Source organism: Petaurus breviceps, unplaced genomic scaffold (genome assembly GCF_028583685.1).
Source record: "Petaurus breviceps papuanus isolate PSGF00001 unplaced genomic scaffold, PetGlider_PUasm1.0 428, whole genome shotgun sequence".
In the NCBI taxonomy this organism is placed as follows: Eukaryota; Metazoa; Chordata; class Mammalia; order Diprotodontia; family Petauridae; genus Petaurus; species Petaurus breviceps.
This window is the reverse complement of record NW_027186331.1, coordinates 719,174-731,691: the sequence shown is the minus strand read 5'-3', so window position 1 is coordinate 731,691 and position 12,518 is coordinate 719,174. Positions and strand designations below refer to the sequence as shown.

The window sequence follows — 12,518 nt, the reverse complement described above, 5'->3', positions numbered from 1 at the left end:
ATGATTCTTCCAGGGCTTATCGCTCGGCTCACACCACCCTGCCAGAACCTTGGGCGACGTTCATGCCCACAGCACAAGTGACGCTTTATCTTCCCTCCTCACAGCAGCTCTGTGAGCTTGCACGTGATGGTGCACTGATCTTTCCACCAGTTCCTCAGCGGCCTCCAGCCTTTTCTGGGCAGGCCTAGGCTTGCTCTGCATATCCCAGGGCCTTGGAGCTTGATCTCTGGCCTCCCTCTTTGCCCATTTGTGCAGTGAGTTTGGCTGAGGTGCTCTCTCAGGACGCTCCTGGCCTAGAAGCGGCTGCACCCATATCTGATTTAGTGTCCCTCCGTTGCCCTTCTGTGTCTGTGAGCCTCCCTGTCCATTGTCACCTGGCTGCTGCTGTGGCCTTCGTGACACATTGCTGTCTCTGTGGAGGCCGAGGGTGTGGGCTCCTTTTCTTAGTCCTCTTACAGTCTTACATGGCCTGAGAGGACATTTAGTCCATCCTTACCTGAGCTGAAATCCTCTCTAGATCGTTTCTTCACTGCTTGTGTGAAGACCTCCAGTGGAGATGAACCCGCCTTCCTGCAGCATGTAGCCGCTTTTGGTGAGTTGGGACTCTTAGGCGGATATTCCTTGCCTCAAGCCTAAATATGTCTTTTTGCATCCCCTTGTCTCCGTTGTTCACAGTTTACCCTTTGGGGGAGGCTGAGCAAGGCTAAAATGTCCTGCTGAGAATCTTCCTAATGCTTGAAGACAGACATCCTGTTGCCTTAGTTTTATATTATTTTGTCTAAAAACTCCGAACCATACCTGAAAAAAATCTACCCCCTCCTCCCTTATAGCCTCCCCAGCTGTTGTTTGAAGTCCTCTGGGGGGGGGCAGGTGAAGATGACTAGGGTCCCCCAGTTATCTCATTTACAGCTCACCACCCTAGGGGGTAGACAGTGCAGTTACCATCACCTCCATTTGGAAGAGGGGAAAGCTAGAGCCCAGAGCAGGCAGTGACTTGCCCAAAGTCTGTGGTTCAGTAAATGTCTGAGTATAGCCCAGGCCTCCTGACAGGAGGGTCCAGCTACCTTCCATTTGTGGCCCCAGTGGGGCTGTTTTGTTACAGCAGCACCTGCCCTAGAAGCTATTTGAGAGCCAAAGGGCTGTGGTTTCCTGAGGGAGGGGCTGGGGAGTTTCCAAGGATCCATTTCCTTTACTAGGGCAGGTCTAGTCTTCAGTCAGTGAGTATTTATGGAGTCGATGACGAATAAAGCACAGTGAGGGGTTAGAAAGATGAATAAGACATGCGCAGATCCCACTGGGCAGGAGGGATCTTAGAGGCTGGGTCTGGGTTAGAATCCTGACTGCTATTTATTCCCTGGGTGACCTGGGGAAAACCTCCCCACTTTAGGTTTTTACTTCCCCATTTGTATGAGGAGGTTGATTGTATGATTTCTAAGTCCTTCCTCCCCCCCGCCCCCAAATCTGTGATTTCAGTGGCTGTTGAGTGGGATAGAAAGAAAGTGGTTAGTATGGATTTGAACTGGGTAGGACACTTTCCAGTTAGGTGGTCAGGGAAGGCTTTATTGGGGGGGGGGGGGGGGGGTGACCCTAATCAGCTGGATTTGCAAAGATAGGTGGTGTTTGGGTGAGAGAGAAGGGATCGCATTCCCTGGAGGGCCACAGTATTAGGTCGCCACCAGGGAACCATGAGGAGTTAAGGGGGAGGTCCCTGCTCAGTGCTGCGCCTAAGACAGTCATCATGTCAGCATGTGCAGGATGGGCCGGTGGGAGGGTAAAGTGGCCATTCCGGGGGTAGAGATGAGGAGGATGGATTTGAGAGACGGCCTGGAGGAAGTGGGCATGGTGCTTCCCTCCTGCCATCGCTGTCCTGTGGGCTGACTCCTGTCCCTGATATTTACTTCTTGTCATAGACTCAGGCCCTGAATCCTTTACCTTGCAAGCCCAGCTCACACCCTGAGCCTTTGAAGCCATTTCCCCTCATTTCCCTGTCTCCTCCTAGAACACCATGTTGGGCTGTTTCTTTGGGCACTGGTACAGGTGACCTTGTGTCTTGCTTTTTTTTAATCTATCTTTTTCCCCTAGTAGTTAATAGTAATAATAATTTGCATTTGTCAAGCTCTCTCAAGCTTCCAAAGTGCTTTATGTATATCATCTTATTTAAGCATCATAACCACACTGTGTGATAAGTATTTTCCCCATTTTATGCCTATGAAAGACTGAGGGCCTGAAAATAACTTGCCATTTGTCATGTAGCTGGTAAATGCATAGGCTGTATTTGAATTCAGGTCTGCAGACTTCAGGTCCAGAATTCTAAATGTAGCCCAGAGTAATGGCTTATTTAATAAATTGCTTGTGGAATCGAACAGCTGGAAGTGAAGGGAGGTTTTTTGGAAACTGATGCACTTGGTGTGGTATGGGGGGCATCTGCCAGGCACCTTGGAATGGGAGACCAGAGTTGGGGGCAGAATGCCTGATGGGGGTGGGGGTGGGGGTGGCACCACTGGAGCTCCTGAGGTGAATAGCCATCTGCCTTTGCCGGCCTCTCTGCAGGTTCTTCTACCCCCCAGGACCCTGTCTGAGTAGACCCCCAACCCGGCCCCCCCTTGGGGAGTGTGGTGAGGCCCCTTGGCCCTGCCGCCACGGCCTAGAGAAAAAGACTCCTCACGGGGCATTGTTTGCACTTGTATAGACTTTGTGATTTATTTGGTGATTAGCAAGTAGTATCTCCGCTACTGAGTGGGAAGAAAGCTATAGAACGTAATCAAAATAGTGGTTTAATTGACAGATTTTACTTTTTCCTTGCACCTGTGCCTTCTTCTGCTCCCACCTGCCTACTGAGTTACTTGTACGGAAGCTACGTGACAGAGCCTACCCTGGGGGGGGCAAGACGGCCGCCCCCTTTAGCCGTGAGCTTTCCCCACCTCAGATCCTGGCAGGTGGTCTTTGTTCTTGGACGGCTCAGCCAGCCTTTCTTCAGGCTTGGTCTCTTCATTCTCGGGGACCACCAGCAGTCTGTGCTGGGTCTTGGCTCCCAGCTTGTGGTCGGGTCTGTGTTCCTGCTTGGTGGCCGGCCTGGCATCCAGCTGCTTATACTCAGCCCTGTACTTGCCCTCCCCTTCCCTTTTGAAGGAGGCCGAAGGCATGACTCTGGGCTTGGGTGGCTGCATCCAGGAATGGCTGAGGATCTCGTCAATGTGCAGCCGCCGTTTGACGTCGGGCTGTAAGATGCGGTAGATGAGGTCCTTGCACTCGCCCGTCAGGTTCTTGGAGCAGGGGAAGTCCACGCGGTGCTCCTTCTGGATGCGCAGCATCTTCTTGATGTCGGAGTCGTCGTAGGGCATGGCGCCGCAGACCATGATGTAGAGAATCACGCCCAGGCTCCAGATATCATACACCTTGGGCTGGTAGGGGATGCCCTGGAGCACCTCGGGGGCCGCGTAGGCCGCTGACCCGCAGAAGGTCTTGCTGAGAATGATTCTCCCATTGCCATCGCGCACGCAGCGCTTGGAGAACCCAAAGTCAGACAACTTGATGTTGAAGTCTTTGTCCAGGAGGAGGTTTTCGCACTTGAGGTCGCGGTGGACCACGTCCAGGTCGTGGCAGTACTTGACGGCCGAGGAGAGTTGGCGGAACATCTTGCGGGCCACGTCCTCATGCAGGGCTCCCCGGCATTTAATGAACTCCAGGAGGTCTCCTTGGACCCCGAGCTCCATGACAATGTAGATCCTCCCATCGGATGTTTCGAAGATCTCATAGGTCTTGATGATGGAGCGATGGTTGACTGTAGCTAAGATGTCCATCTCCCGGGGCAGGAATCGCTCCACAAAGTCAGTGGGTGTTTTTTTGCGGTCGATGATCTTGACCGCCACATTGAATTTCAGGCGCTCAGAGTAAGCGGATTTCACTTTAGCATAAGAGCCTTTCCCCAAATTGATCCCAACGATGTAACCCTTCTTCCTTAGGACTGTGGCATCGTCCATGGTGCCAGAAGCAACCGATGCCCCTGACGCTGTTATCTACATCCCCTCCCCACATGGGCCAACAGTGTCCTCATTTACACTGCGGGAGAGTCCTCTGGGCAGGCTGGGCCTGGAGTTTGCTGGAGGTAGAACGCTCGGCATTGTCTCCAGAGTGACTTCAGCATGTGAAGTCACAAAGCGAAGCTGCCAACAGGGGGGAGCTGTGCCGGGGGGGAATGGGGCTTTCGCCCCGAGGCTGTGGGACATCTGGAACCCTGGAAGGCTAGCAACAAGGAGCAGCCCCCCTCCCCCCACCCTAGGATGCTGGTAACTTCCCCTCTTTTTTCTCTTAACCCAAGTGTGCCTGGGCAGCTCGTCCATCAGAATGGATTCTTTCCCAGAGTTCTGCCAGTCAGGAAAGGTGGCCAGTGCAGAATGACAGGTGGGATGTCTTAAGGTCCCCCTTGCTCACACGGTGTGGGCTTTGACTCTGGGGTTGGGCATGTGGCTTTGTCCCACTCAAGGGAATTAATTTGATTTCTTTTGAATGTGAAAGCATCTTCGTCCAGGGTCTAAACATACAAAGCATTAGCTTCCTTCCTCCATGAAGACACATATACTCCTGACTTTGACTGGAGAGACAATTATTGGACTTGGCTATATGTGTTATTTCAATTTCTGTGGAAGATTGGGAACAGTTTTCTACCCTGGCCAGATGTTTGGGGGAGAAATTGGAGTGTGGGGCCTGGGGTTAGGTGAAGGGGCTTCAGATGCAAGTAGAAATGGGGGGGGGGAGCAGGAGAACAATGAATGTAGTGCAAGGATTTGGAGCAGGCCTGGGGGCGAGGACCCAGACTTAACTGGGCAGCTTCTAGGTGAGCCTGAGATCAAAGACCTCTTTTCCTGGACTTTGGAAGAGTGTGTGTGTGTGTGTACATTTTGGATAGTGTTGCTATCAGAGGTTTACAAGGAGCCAAAATGTTTATGTTTCTCTTCTCTGGGATGGGAACGCTCTTCCTCAACGGGAGAGGTGGAGGTCATAAGTCCATCCTCCTGGCCTGGCCTTCCTCCTAACCTCCATAGAGCCTGCATTTGTGAGCTGTTGCACACTTACCCAGGCAGACACCTGGAGGAGGAGGGAGTTAAGCTGGTCCTGGAAGAACAGGACAGAGAGGTGAATACTCACCATGAGGGCCCAGCATTAGCAAAGGCATGGGGAAGAGAGTGCACACGGTTATTGGGGGTTAGTGATGGGCTGGCTCAAGTGTAGGGTGTGAAAGAGGAAAAGCTTTCTGGGTGAGGGACTGTTGAATTTTTATCTTATCCCCAGCACTTAACCCATTGTCTGGCCAATAGTAGGTACTCAGTCAATGCTTGACTCCTTAAGATAAGGCTGTAATGGTTGATTGGAGCCCCAAGGCCTTGAAGGCCAGAGTGGGGAGTTTGGGCTTCATCCTATACTCAGTGTGGATGACTGAAGTGTTTGAGCAAGGGAGGGCCAGATGGAATGGAGGAGTGACCAGTGAGAGGCCCTGGATCAGCTTCTAGAAGGCTGTAGTACACGAAAAGTGTGTCTTTCCAACCAGCCTGTGAGGGAGGAGGTACAGACATGATTTATGTGGATCCCTAGCATCTGTAGTTACTCCTCACACGGGAGCTCACTGCTGGGACCCAGAGAGAGATGCCCTCCACGCCTCTGCTGATGATGGTCTCTAGCCTTGGCTGGCCTGGTCTTTGGATGGAAGGGCCGCAGACTCAGAGTCTTGCTGGATAGTTGATCCTCTCCTCCCCTTATGTGGTAGGGGAAAGGAAGGCTGCTCTCTCCCAGCCTGCTTTGTAATATCAATCAGTATGTTTCTGATTCCTGGTTATCTTTTGGTCTGTGATTCCATAGATGTAGGGAAATCCTGTTGTAAAAGCTGTTTTCACCGGTGCTGATTGGCAGCTCATTTATACCTTACACCCTTAGAGAGTGGCTTGGGGGCACTGAGATGATAAGTGACTTGCCTGGGTCAGACAGCCAGTAGACGCCAGAAGCAGGACTGCATGTAGATCTTCCCGACTTCACACCTAGTGCTTTTTCTCCCAAGCTAGGCTGATTGATGCCTCTGTACCTTTTATGTCCCTGTAATTATTTGTACTGATTTCTGATGGGGAAACCATCCTGGTCAGAGAAGTGGATAGTAATTGAATTGAGGAAGCTTCTGGTTGTCTGGGAGGACTGAGTCACAGTGGGCAGAGAGGATTGTAGAGGTCAGACCCTGGTGGGAGAGTTGGCATTTGGAGGGTTGGGATGGGAGTAGTGGGGTTTGTGCATGGGGATGGATGGTGGCAGCTACGTAGGCTGCTTGGAGCCCCAGAGAAGGAGCTGGGTTGGGATCTCAATGGCCCCTTTCTGTTCTCAGCCCTTTGAGTTGAGCTATAATTCCTGCAGCATAGGGATTAGAAGGATTGGGGCCAAGATTAGGGGTGGAGGGGAACTAATGACAGTGGCTACGGAAGGGAAATGTCTGTTATGCTAAGGATGGCCTGTTGAATGTTCTGTTGGGTCCAGGCCCTGGGATAAGGTGTACCTTACTGGAGTTTCATGAGCAATGATCTTCAGGCAGTGATACACAATTGGGCTCAGCCCTCCAGGAAGATCAGGTAGAAGATAGCCAAAGATGGAAGCATTTCAGTGAATGACACGTTCTACCTGAGTCCATCCCCTAACATAATAGCTAATGCAGGCTTTTTATATTGAGAGGAAAGCAGGCGGTGACCATTCCTCTGCCCTTGGCAGATTCCATCTGGAGTTGGACACCACATTAAAGGAAAGACATTGACTCACTGGGCTGCCAGCTAAGGATGGCTGGAAGGAGTGAGGGTTGTTCAGCCAGTTAATTTAGCCAAACGTAGGGAATGAGGGGGTAGCCATTGCATGGAGGAGGATTTGAACTAGTTCTGTTTGGCATCAGGGAGCAGAACCAGGAGCACTGAGGGCAAGTTTTAAGGAGATATCCCATCAGAGGCTGGATGACCAGTGGGAAATGTTGGGACCATTTTTCTTCAAGGATGACTCAGACTCTCAGATGACCTCTGAGGACCCTGTGACTCTGAACTGCTGGCCCTGACCTGCTGGAATGAGAATCCAGCCCCCTTGTGTTATGGAGGGGCTGGCTGCGCCCAAGGAAGGGCTAGAGGCTTATCCAGATCATGCATCAAGCTGGTGGCAAAATGCGGCCTTGTGACTTTGTACTTTCCGTCGGGCCCCACTGCCTCTCAGATGAGCCCTTTGTGGGTAGGTAGGAAGGCCATGGTCTGTGGCGTGATGCAGAGCTAGGCTCCCTTCTGAAATGAAGGAGGAGTGGCAGATTTCTTAGCACCAGAAAGGATCACGGTGGGCATCCAGTCCAACGAGCACCTGATTGCGTTCTTGCAATGCCCCAGGCAAGTGGTCACCTAGCTTGAGTGTGGAGACTCCCAAGGGGAAGAAATCTGCTTACTACCTTGTTGAACTCCTTGCTCCATTTTGGGATAACTTCTGTTATTTGGGAGTTTTTCCCAGTGTCCAGCCTGAACTTGTGTCTCCACAACTTAGATTTGTTACTTTGGGTTTTCTTCTCTGAACCCAGCAAAACAAGGCTAATGCCCTTTCATATTAATAATCCTTTAGAAGCTTAAAGGCAGTCCTGCCCTCTTTGATTCTTTTCTTCTCGAGGAAATGTCACTATGGTAGGGACTCAGATCCTGGGCCTTGTTTGGGTGGGTCATGTTGAATTGCAGTCAGAGACACTTCCAGGAACATGGTGCTCTTGGGGCCAGGTGGGATCCTCTGGCTTTAGCTGTCTCCAAGAGACTTGGGATCCCCTAGGAGTAAGAGGGTGGGGTTGGCTTCCCCCAGGCTTATTCCCCTTGGAAGAGGGGGAAGCTTAGGAAGGCTAGCCTCTTCTTGCTTCTCTAGGCTCTAAGCTAAAAGGGAGCATTTCATTTTTAATTTTTTTAAAATTTTAAGCAATCGGGGTTAAGTAACTTGCTCAAGGTTACTCGGCCAGGTATTTCTGGGTGTGGTGCTGAGTATCTGAGCCCGGATTTGATCCCCAGGTCATCCCAGCACTGGGGCCGGTGCTCTTACTGAGCCACCTGGCCGCCCCTTGGGAGCATTTCATTTAAGTGCCTACTAGATACTGTTGCTGCAAAGACGAACGCAAGCCCTCCAAGAGCTTATATTTTATTGCGGCTGTCGATGTGTGCCAATACACAAGCATACACAAAGTATGTGCAGACTACTCTACAAATACAAGATAATTTTGGAGGGGACGGCCCTGGCAGCTGGGGGAAAATAAGGAAAGGTCCCCCTGGGCTTTAAAGGGAAGGAAACCCTGCCCTCTCCGAGGCAGAGGTCCAGGTGAGAGGTGATGAATAGTCAAAGCAAAGGTGATGGCAGTGGGACAGGTGCAAGAGAGTGGAAGATGGCCACCGGGCAGCTAGTTGGCAATGTGGGGCTGGCTCTTAGCTCTTAGAATGGGAACTGATGAGGTCAATGTGCGAGAGAGTGTAGAGAGAAAAGATAGTGTTGGGGGACACCTGTGGTGAAGAGAATGGGTTATGGATGATAGAGACAGCAGGAACGGTGAGACAGGTTGGAGAGCCAGGAGAGAACACTGTCATGGAAACCCAGAGAGGGGGACCATCCAGTAGGAGCAGGTGGTCACCCGACCTTTCCGAGAGCCTCAGGGATAAAGACTGAAAAACCCCCCCCAGCAGATTGGGCATTTGAGAGGTTCTCGGTCACATTGAAGAGAATAGTTCAGTTCAGTAGTCAAGTTGGAAGCTAGATTTCCAAGGATGGAGAACTGAGTGTGTAGAGAGGAAGTGGAGACAGCTTTTTGTGGGAGGTTGGTTACGGAAGGGAAAAAGAGAGAGGATGATCACTTGAAGGGATGCTGGGATCAAGGGACAAAACTTTTTTAAGGAGAGGTAGCAGGGAAGGCACCACTAGACAAGGAAGAGAGATCTAAGAGAGGACAACTGGAGAAGACGGGAAGGGAGATGATGCAGAGTGCATGTTGGCTTTGGTGAGAAGGGGGCCACCTCTTAGACAGACGTGAGAGTAGAGGGAATGCACATGGGGGCTAATGTCAGGGAAGGGAGAGGAGAGAGCTCATGGCAGATTCCCTAAGTTTTCTCAGAAAACTATGAAGAAAGATCCTCAGCTGAGGAGGTGAGAGAAGGCGTGGATCAGCTGCCATGGGGAGGGGGATTGACAGTCACTTAGGGAATAATATAATTGCCTTCCAGTAGCGAGGACCCAGTTGGGACTGGAGAACACCAATTGATCCTTTCCTCTTTCCCGGCCCCAAGTTTGGGATCAGGGGTCTTGGGAGAGGCAGGGATCAAACCACACATCTATCACTGATTTCAATTCTTGTTTCTGTCGGGTTCTAAGGCTTACCAAGGGCTTTCTTTATGACAGTCCCATGAGGTGGATTGTGCCTAGTGTGAGTCGTCATTCTCATTCTACAGGTGGGGAGGTTGAGGCTCAGAGAGAAGAAAAAGTAATCACTGACAGTTGGCATCATACTATAATCCTTGCAAAGTCTTGTATATCGGTTCCTAGATCTAGAGCTGGGAGGCAATCTTGAGGTCATCCAGTCCAGCCCTTTTATTTTGCAGATGAGGAAACTGAGGTTCAGGGAGGTTATGACTGTTTCAGGTAAGAAGGAAGCTGGGACCCCAGGTTTAGGACTTCAAGGCTAGTGTTCTTTCTACAACAACTTTCAGCTACATTGTGGACTTATCTCTGAGCCTGGTGTACAGGACCACCCTCCTCAGGTCTATTGGGTCCAGCTCCCTCAGCATCAACTCTGCTTTTCTTCCCAAAGACCATTGCCTAGCCCTGAGTGGGGCTGGAGATGCCCAGGACCAGCCAGGCTGTGGTCACAGCAGTGCCTCATTGGGAATCCCTATTTCCTCCGGGACAATGTGGGTGACTGGGGACTGGAAGCCAGACAGCCTGCCCTAGAAGTCTCATTGTGCTGCCAGGTGAGTTGGTAAGCCATCAGGGAACTAGCCCCCAAGGTGGACCTGGGATCCCAGAGGACAGAGGTCCACTGGGGAGGGAGGGTGCCTAAGCCTGAGCTTAGAGCTGGGCTTGGTGGGCCTCCTGGAATGGAGGGCCTGTGCTTCAGTCTAGCTCAGCCATCCTGGCCTCTAGAACTAGAGCAAGGTGGGACTGTTGGTTGCATCCCCTCCAAAATCTCTCCTGTTCTATATCCTGGGAAAGCCATTGTTCAGCAACACCCATCTTCTCTCCTTCCCTCCCTCCCTCCCTTCCTTCCTCCCTCATCCCTCCCTTCCTCCCTCCCTCCTTTCCTTCCTTCCTTCCTTCCTTCCCTCCCTCTCTTCTTCCCTCCCTCCCTTCCTTCTCTCTTTCCCTCCCTCTGCTTCAGCAGTGAAAACAGAGTCCTGGTCAGAGCTGCCAGGTTCTTGGGGCTTCCCCTGGGCTAAAGGCCTTGAAGGGAGGGCTTCATACTTGGCCTAGATCGAGGGCAGGATCCCAGGGAGGATGGATGTGGTCAGACCATGAAGCAGAGGCTTCCTAACTCTGGGCCCTGGGCAGGTCCCTGGAGGGATGGATGCCAGTTGCCTGGGGAGTTCCTTCAGTGGGGCTCACAAGGATCTTAGGATTTAAAACTGGGAGGAATCTGAGAGATCAGCATGTTCCCTCCCTCTCATTTTACAGAGGAAGCTGCTGAGGTCCACAGGGGGGAAGTGACTTGGCCAGGGTCACCCAGCTAGTAAGTTCTAGAACCAAGATTTGAACCCAGGTCTTCTGACTCTAAAACCCAGCTCTCCTTCCCTGTCTTCTCTTGCTGCCCCTCTTGACCTCCTTCCTGGAAGTTCAGACAAGGGAAGGGCTGGGCCGGGGGCCTATGCTTCTGACAACTACCTAGGGAAAGAATACTCTTACCAGATTTGGGTTTTAATAGAGTCCGTGATTTATTTGTTTATTCTTTAGCCATGTGGTTACTATGTTTGAAGGAAGGGAAGAGGAATTAATGAAAATAGCAGCTTATAGTGGACTGTGTTCCTTTCTCCTGCACGCTCCCGACCTCTCCCATCCAAGCTCCGAACCCGAACCTCGGGCTGCCTTTCTGTCTCTCTCCGGTGCCCTGGGGCCCTGCCCGTCTCCTTAGGTGTGCACAGTCTCTGGAGGTGGTGAGGGGTTCCCTTGCTCGGGTTCAGAGGCCGGCTGGTCTGAGTTGAAGCCCAGGGTCTCTGACTGCCTTGTCACCTGCACAGACTCTTCCTTCTCCAGGGGCACTTCGGGCTTGGGCTCCTCCTTGATGCCCACCTTGGTGGCGGACTTCTTTTCTAGGTTAGCCTCCGGGACCCTGAGCATGTCCTGTACTCCCCGGGAGCTTTCCCCCTCCTTGGTGGTGGAGGTGGAGGGCTGAGTCTTGGGCTTGACCTGCTGCACCCAGCAGTGGCTGAGGATCTCGTCAATGTGCAGCCGCCGGTTGACGTCAGGCTGCAGCATGCGGTAGATGAGGTCCTTGCACTCACCCGTCAGGTGCTTGGAGCGGGGGAAGTTGACGCGGTGCTCCTTCTGGATGCGCAGCATCTTCTTGATATTGGAGTCGTCGTAGGGCATGGAGCCGCAGACCATGATGTAGAGAATCACGCCCAGGCTCCAGATGTCATACACCTTGGGCTGGTAGGGGATGCCCTGGAGCACCTCGGGGGCCGCGTAGGCCGCCGACCCGCAGAAGGTCTTGCTGAGCATGATGCGCCCGCTGTCATCTCGTAGGCAGCGCTTGGAGAACCCAAAGTCGGACAGCTTGATGTTGAAGTCTTTGTCCAGGAGGAGGTTCTCGCACTTGAGGTCGCGGTGGACCACGTCCAGGTCATGGCAGTACTTGACGGCTGAGGAGAGCTGGTGGAATTTCTTCCGGGCGTCGTCTTCGTGCAGGGCACCCCGCGTCTTTATGAACTCCAGGAGGTCTCCTTGGACCCCGAGCTCCATGATGATGTAGACCTTGCCGTCGGACGTCTCAAAGATCTCGTAGGTCTTGACGATGGAGCGGTGGTTCAGCATTGCCAGGATCTCAATCTCCCGGGGCAGGAATTTCTCTAAGAAATCCGTGGGGGCTTTTTTGCGGTCGATGATCTTGACTGCCACGTTGAACTTCAGACGCTCGGAGTAAGCAGATTTCACTTTTGCATACGAGCCCTCTCCCAAATTTATTCCCATGATGTATCCTCTTCTCTTGAGGACAGCAGCATCATCCATAGTACTAGAAGTGGCGAGTGCCTCAGACGCTGCTATCTACATGTCCCTTCCCCACATAGGCCAGCAGCGCCCTTATTGACACTGCGGGAGAGTCCTCTGAGCAGGCTGCACCTGGAGTTGGAACTTGGCATTGTCTCTGGAGTGACTTCAGCGTGTGAAGTCACAAAGGAGCGGGGACTGCGTGGTGGGATGGAGCTCTCTCCCTGAGCCTGTCAGGTACCTAGAACCCTGGAAGGCCTGAGGGGAGGAGCCCCCAGCAGATGTCAGGTAGAGAGGTGGCTTGG

The 12,518-nt window shown here is 52.3% G+C and overlaps 2 protein-coding genes across 2 annotated transcripts; both read right to left on the bottom strand.

The window, feature by feature from the left end:
- Positions 1–2,900: 2,900 nt before the first annotated feature.
- Positions 2,901–4,161, bottom strand: TSSK2 (testis specific serine kinase 2). The gene has a single exon (XM_069100778.1). The coding sequence runs from the start codon at positions 3,978–3,980 to the stop codon at positions 2,901–2,903; it is 1,080 nt and encodes a 359-aa protein (XP_068956879.1). The 5' UTR covers positions 3,981–4,161.
- Positions 4,162–10,915: 6,754 nt separating this feature from the next.
- LOC138171327 (testis-specific serine/threonine-protein kinase 1-like) lies at positions 10,916–12,421 on the bottom strand. The gene has a single exon (XM_069100777.1). The coding sequence runs from the start codon at positions 12,232–12,234 to the stop codon at positions 11,134–11,136; it is 1,101 nt and encodes a 366-aa protein (XP_068956878.1). The 5' UTR covers positions 12,235–12,421; the 3' UTR covers positions 10,916–11,133.
- Positions 12,422–12,518: the final 97 nt, after the last annotated feature.

Bases quoted from the DNA above. Each gene is read 5' to 3' on its own strand.
- TSSK2 (XM_069100778.1), bottom strand. From the start codon at position 3,980: ATGGACGATGCCACAGTCCTAAGGAAGAAGGGTTACATCGTTGGGATC.
- LOC138171327 (XM_069100777.1), bottom strand. From the start codon at position 12,234: ATGGATGATGCTGCTGTCCTCAAGAGAAGAGGATACATCATGGGAATA.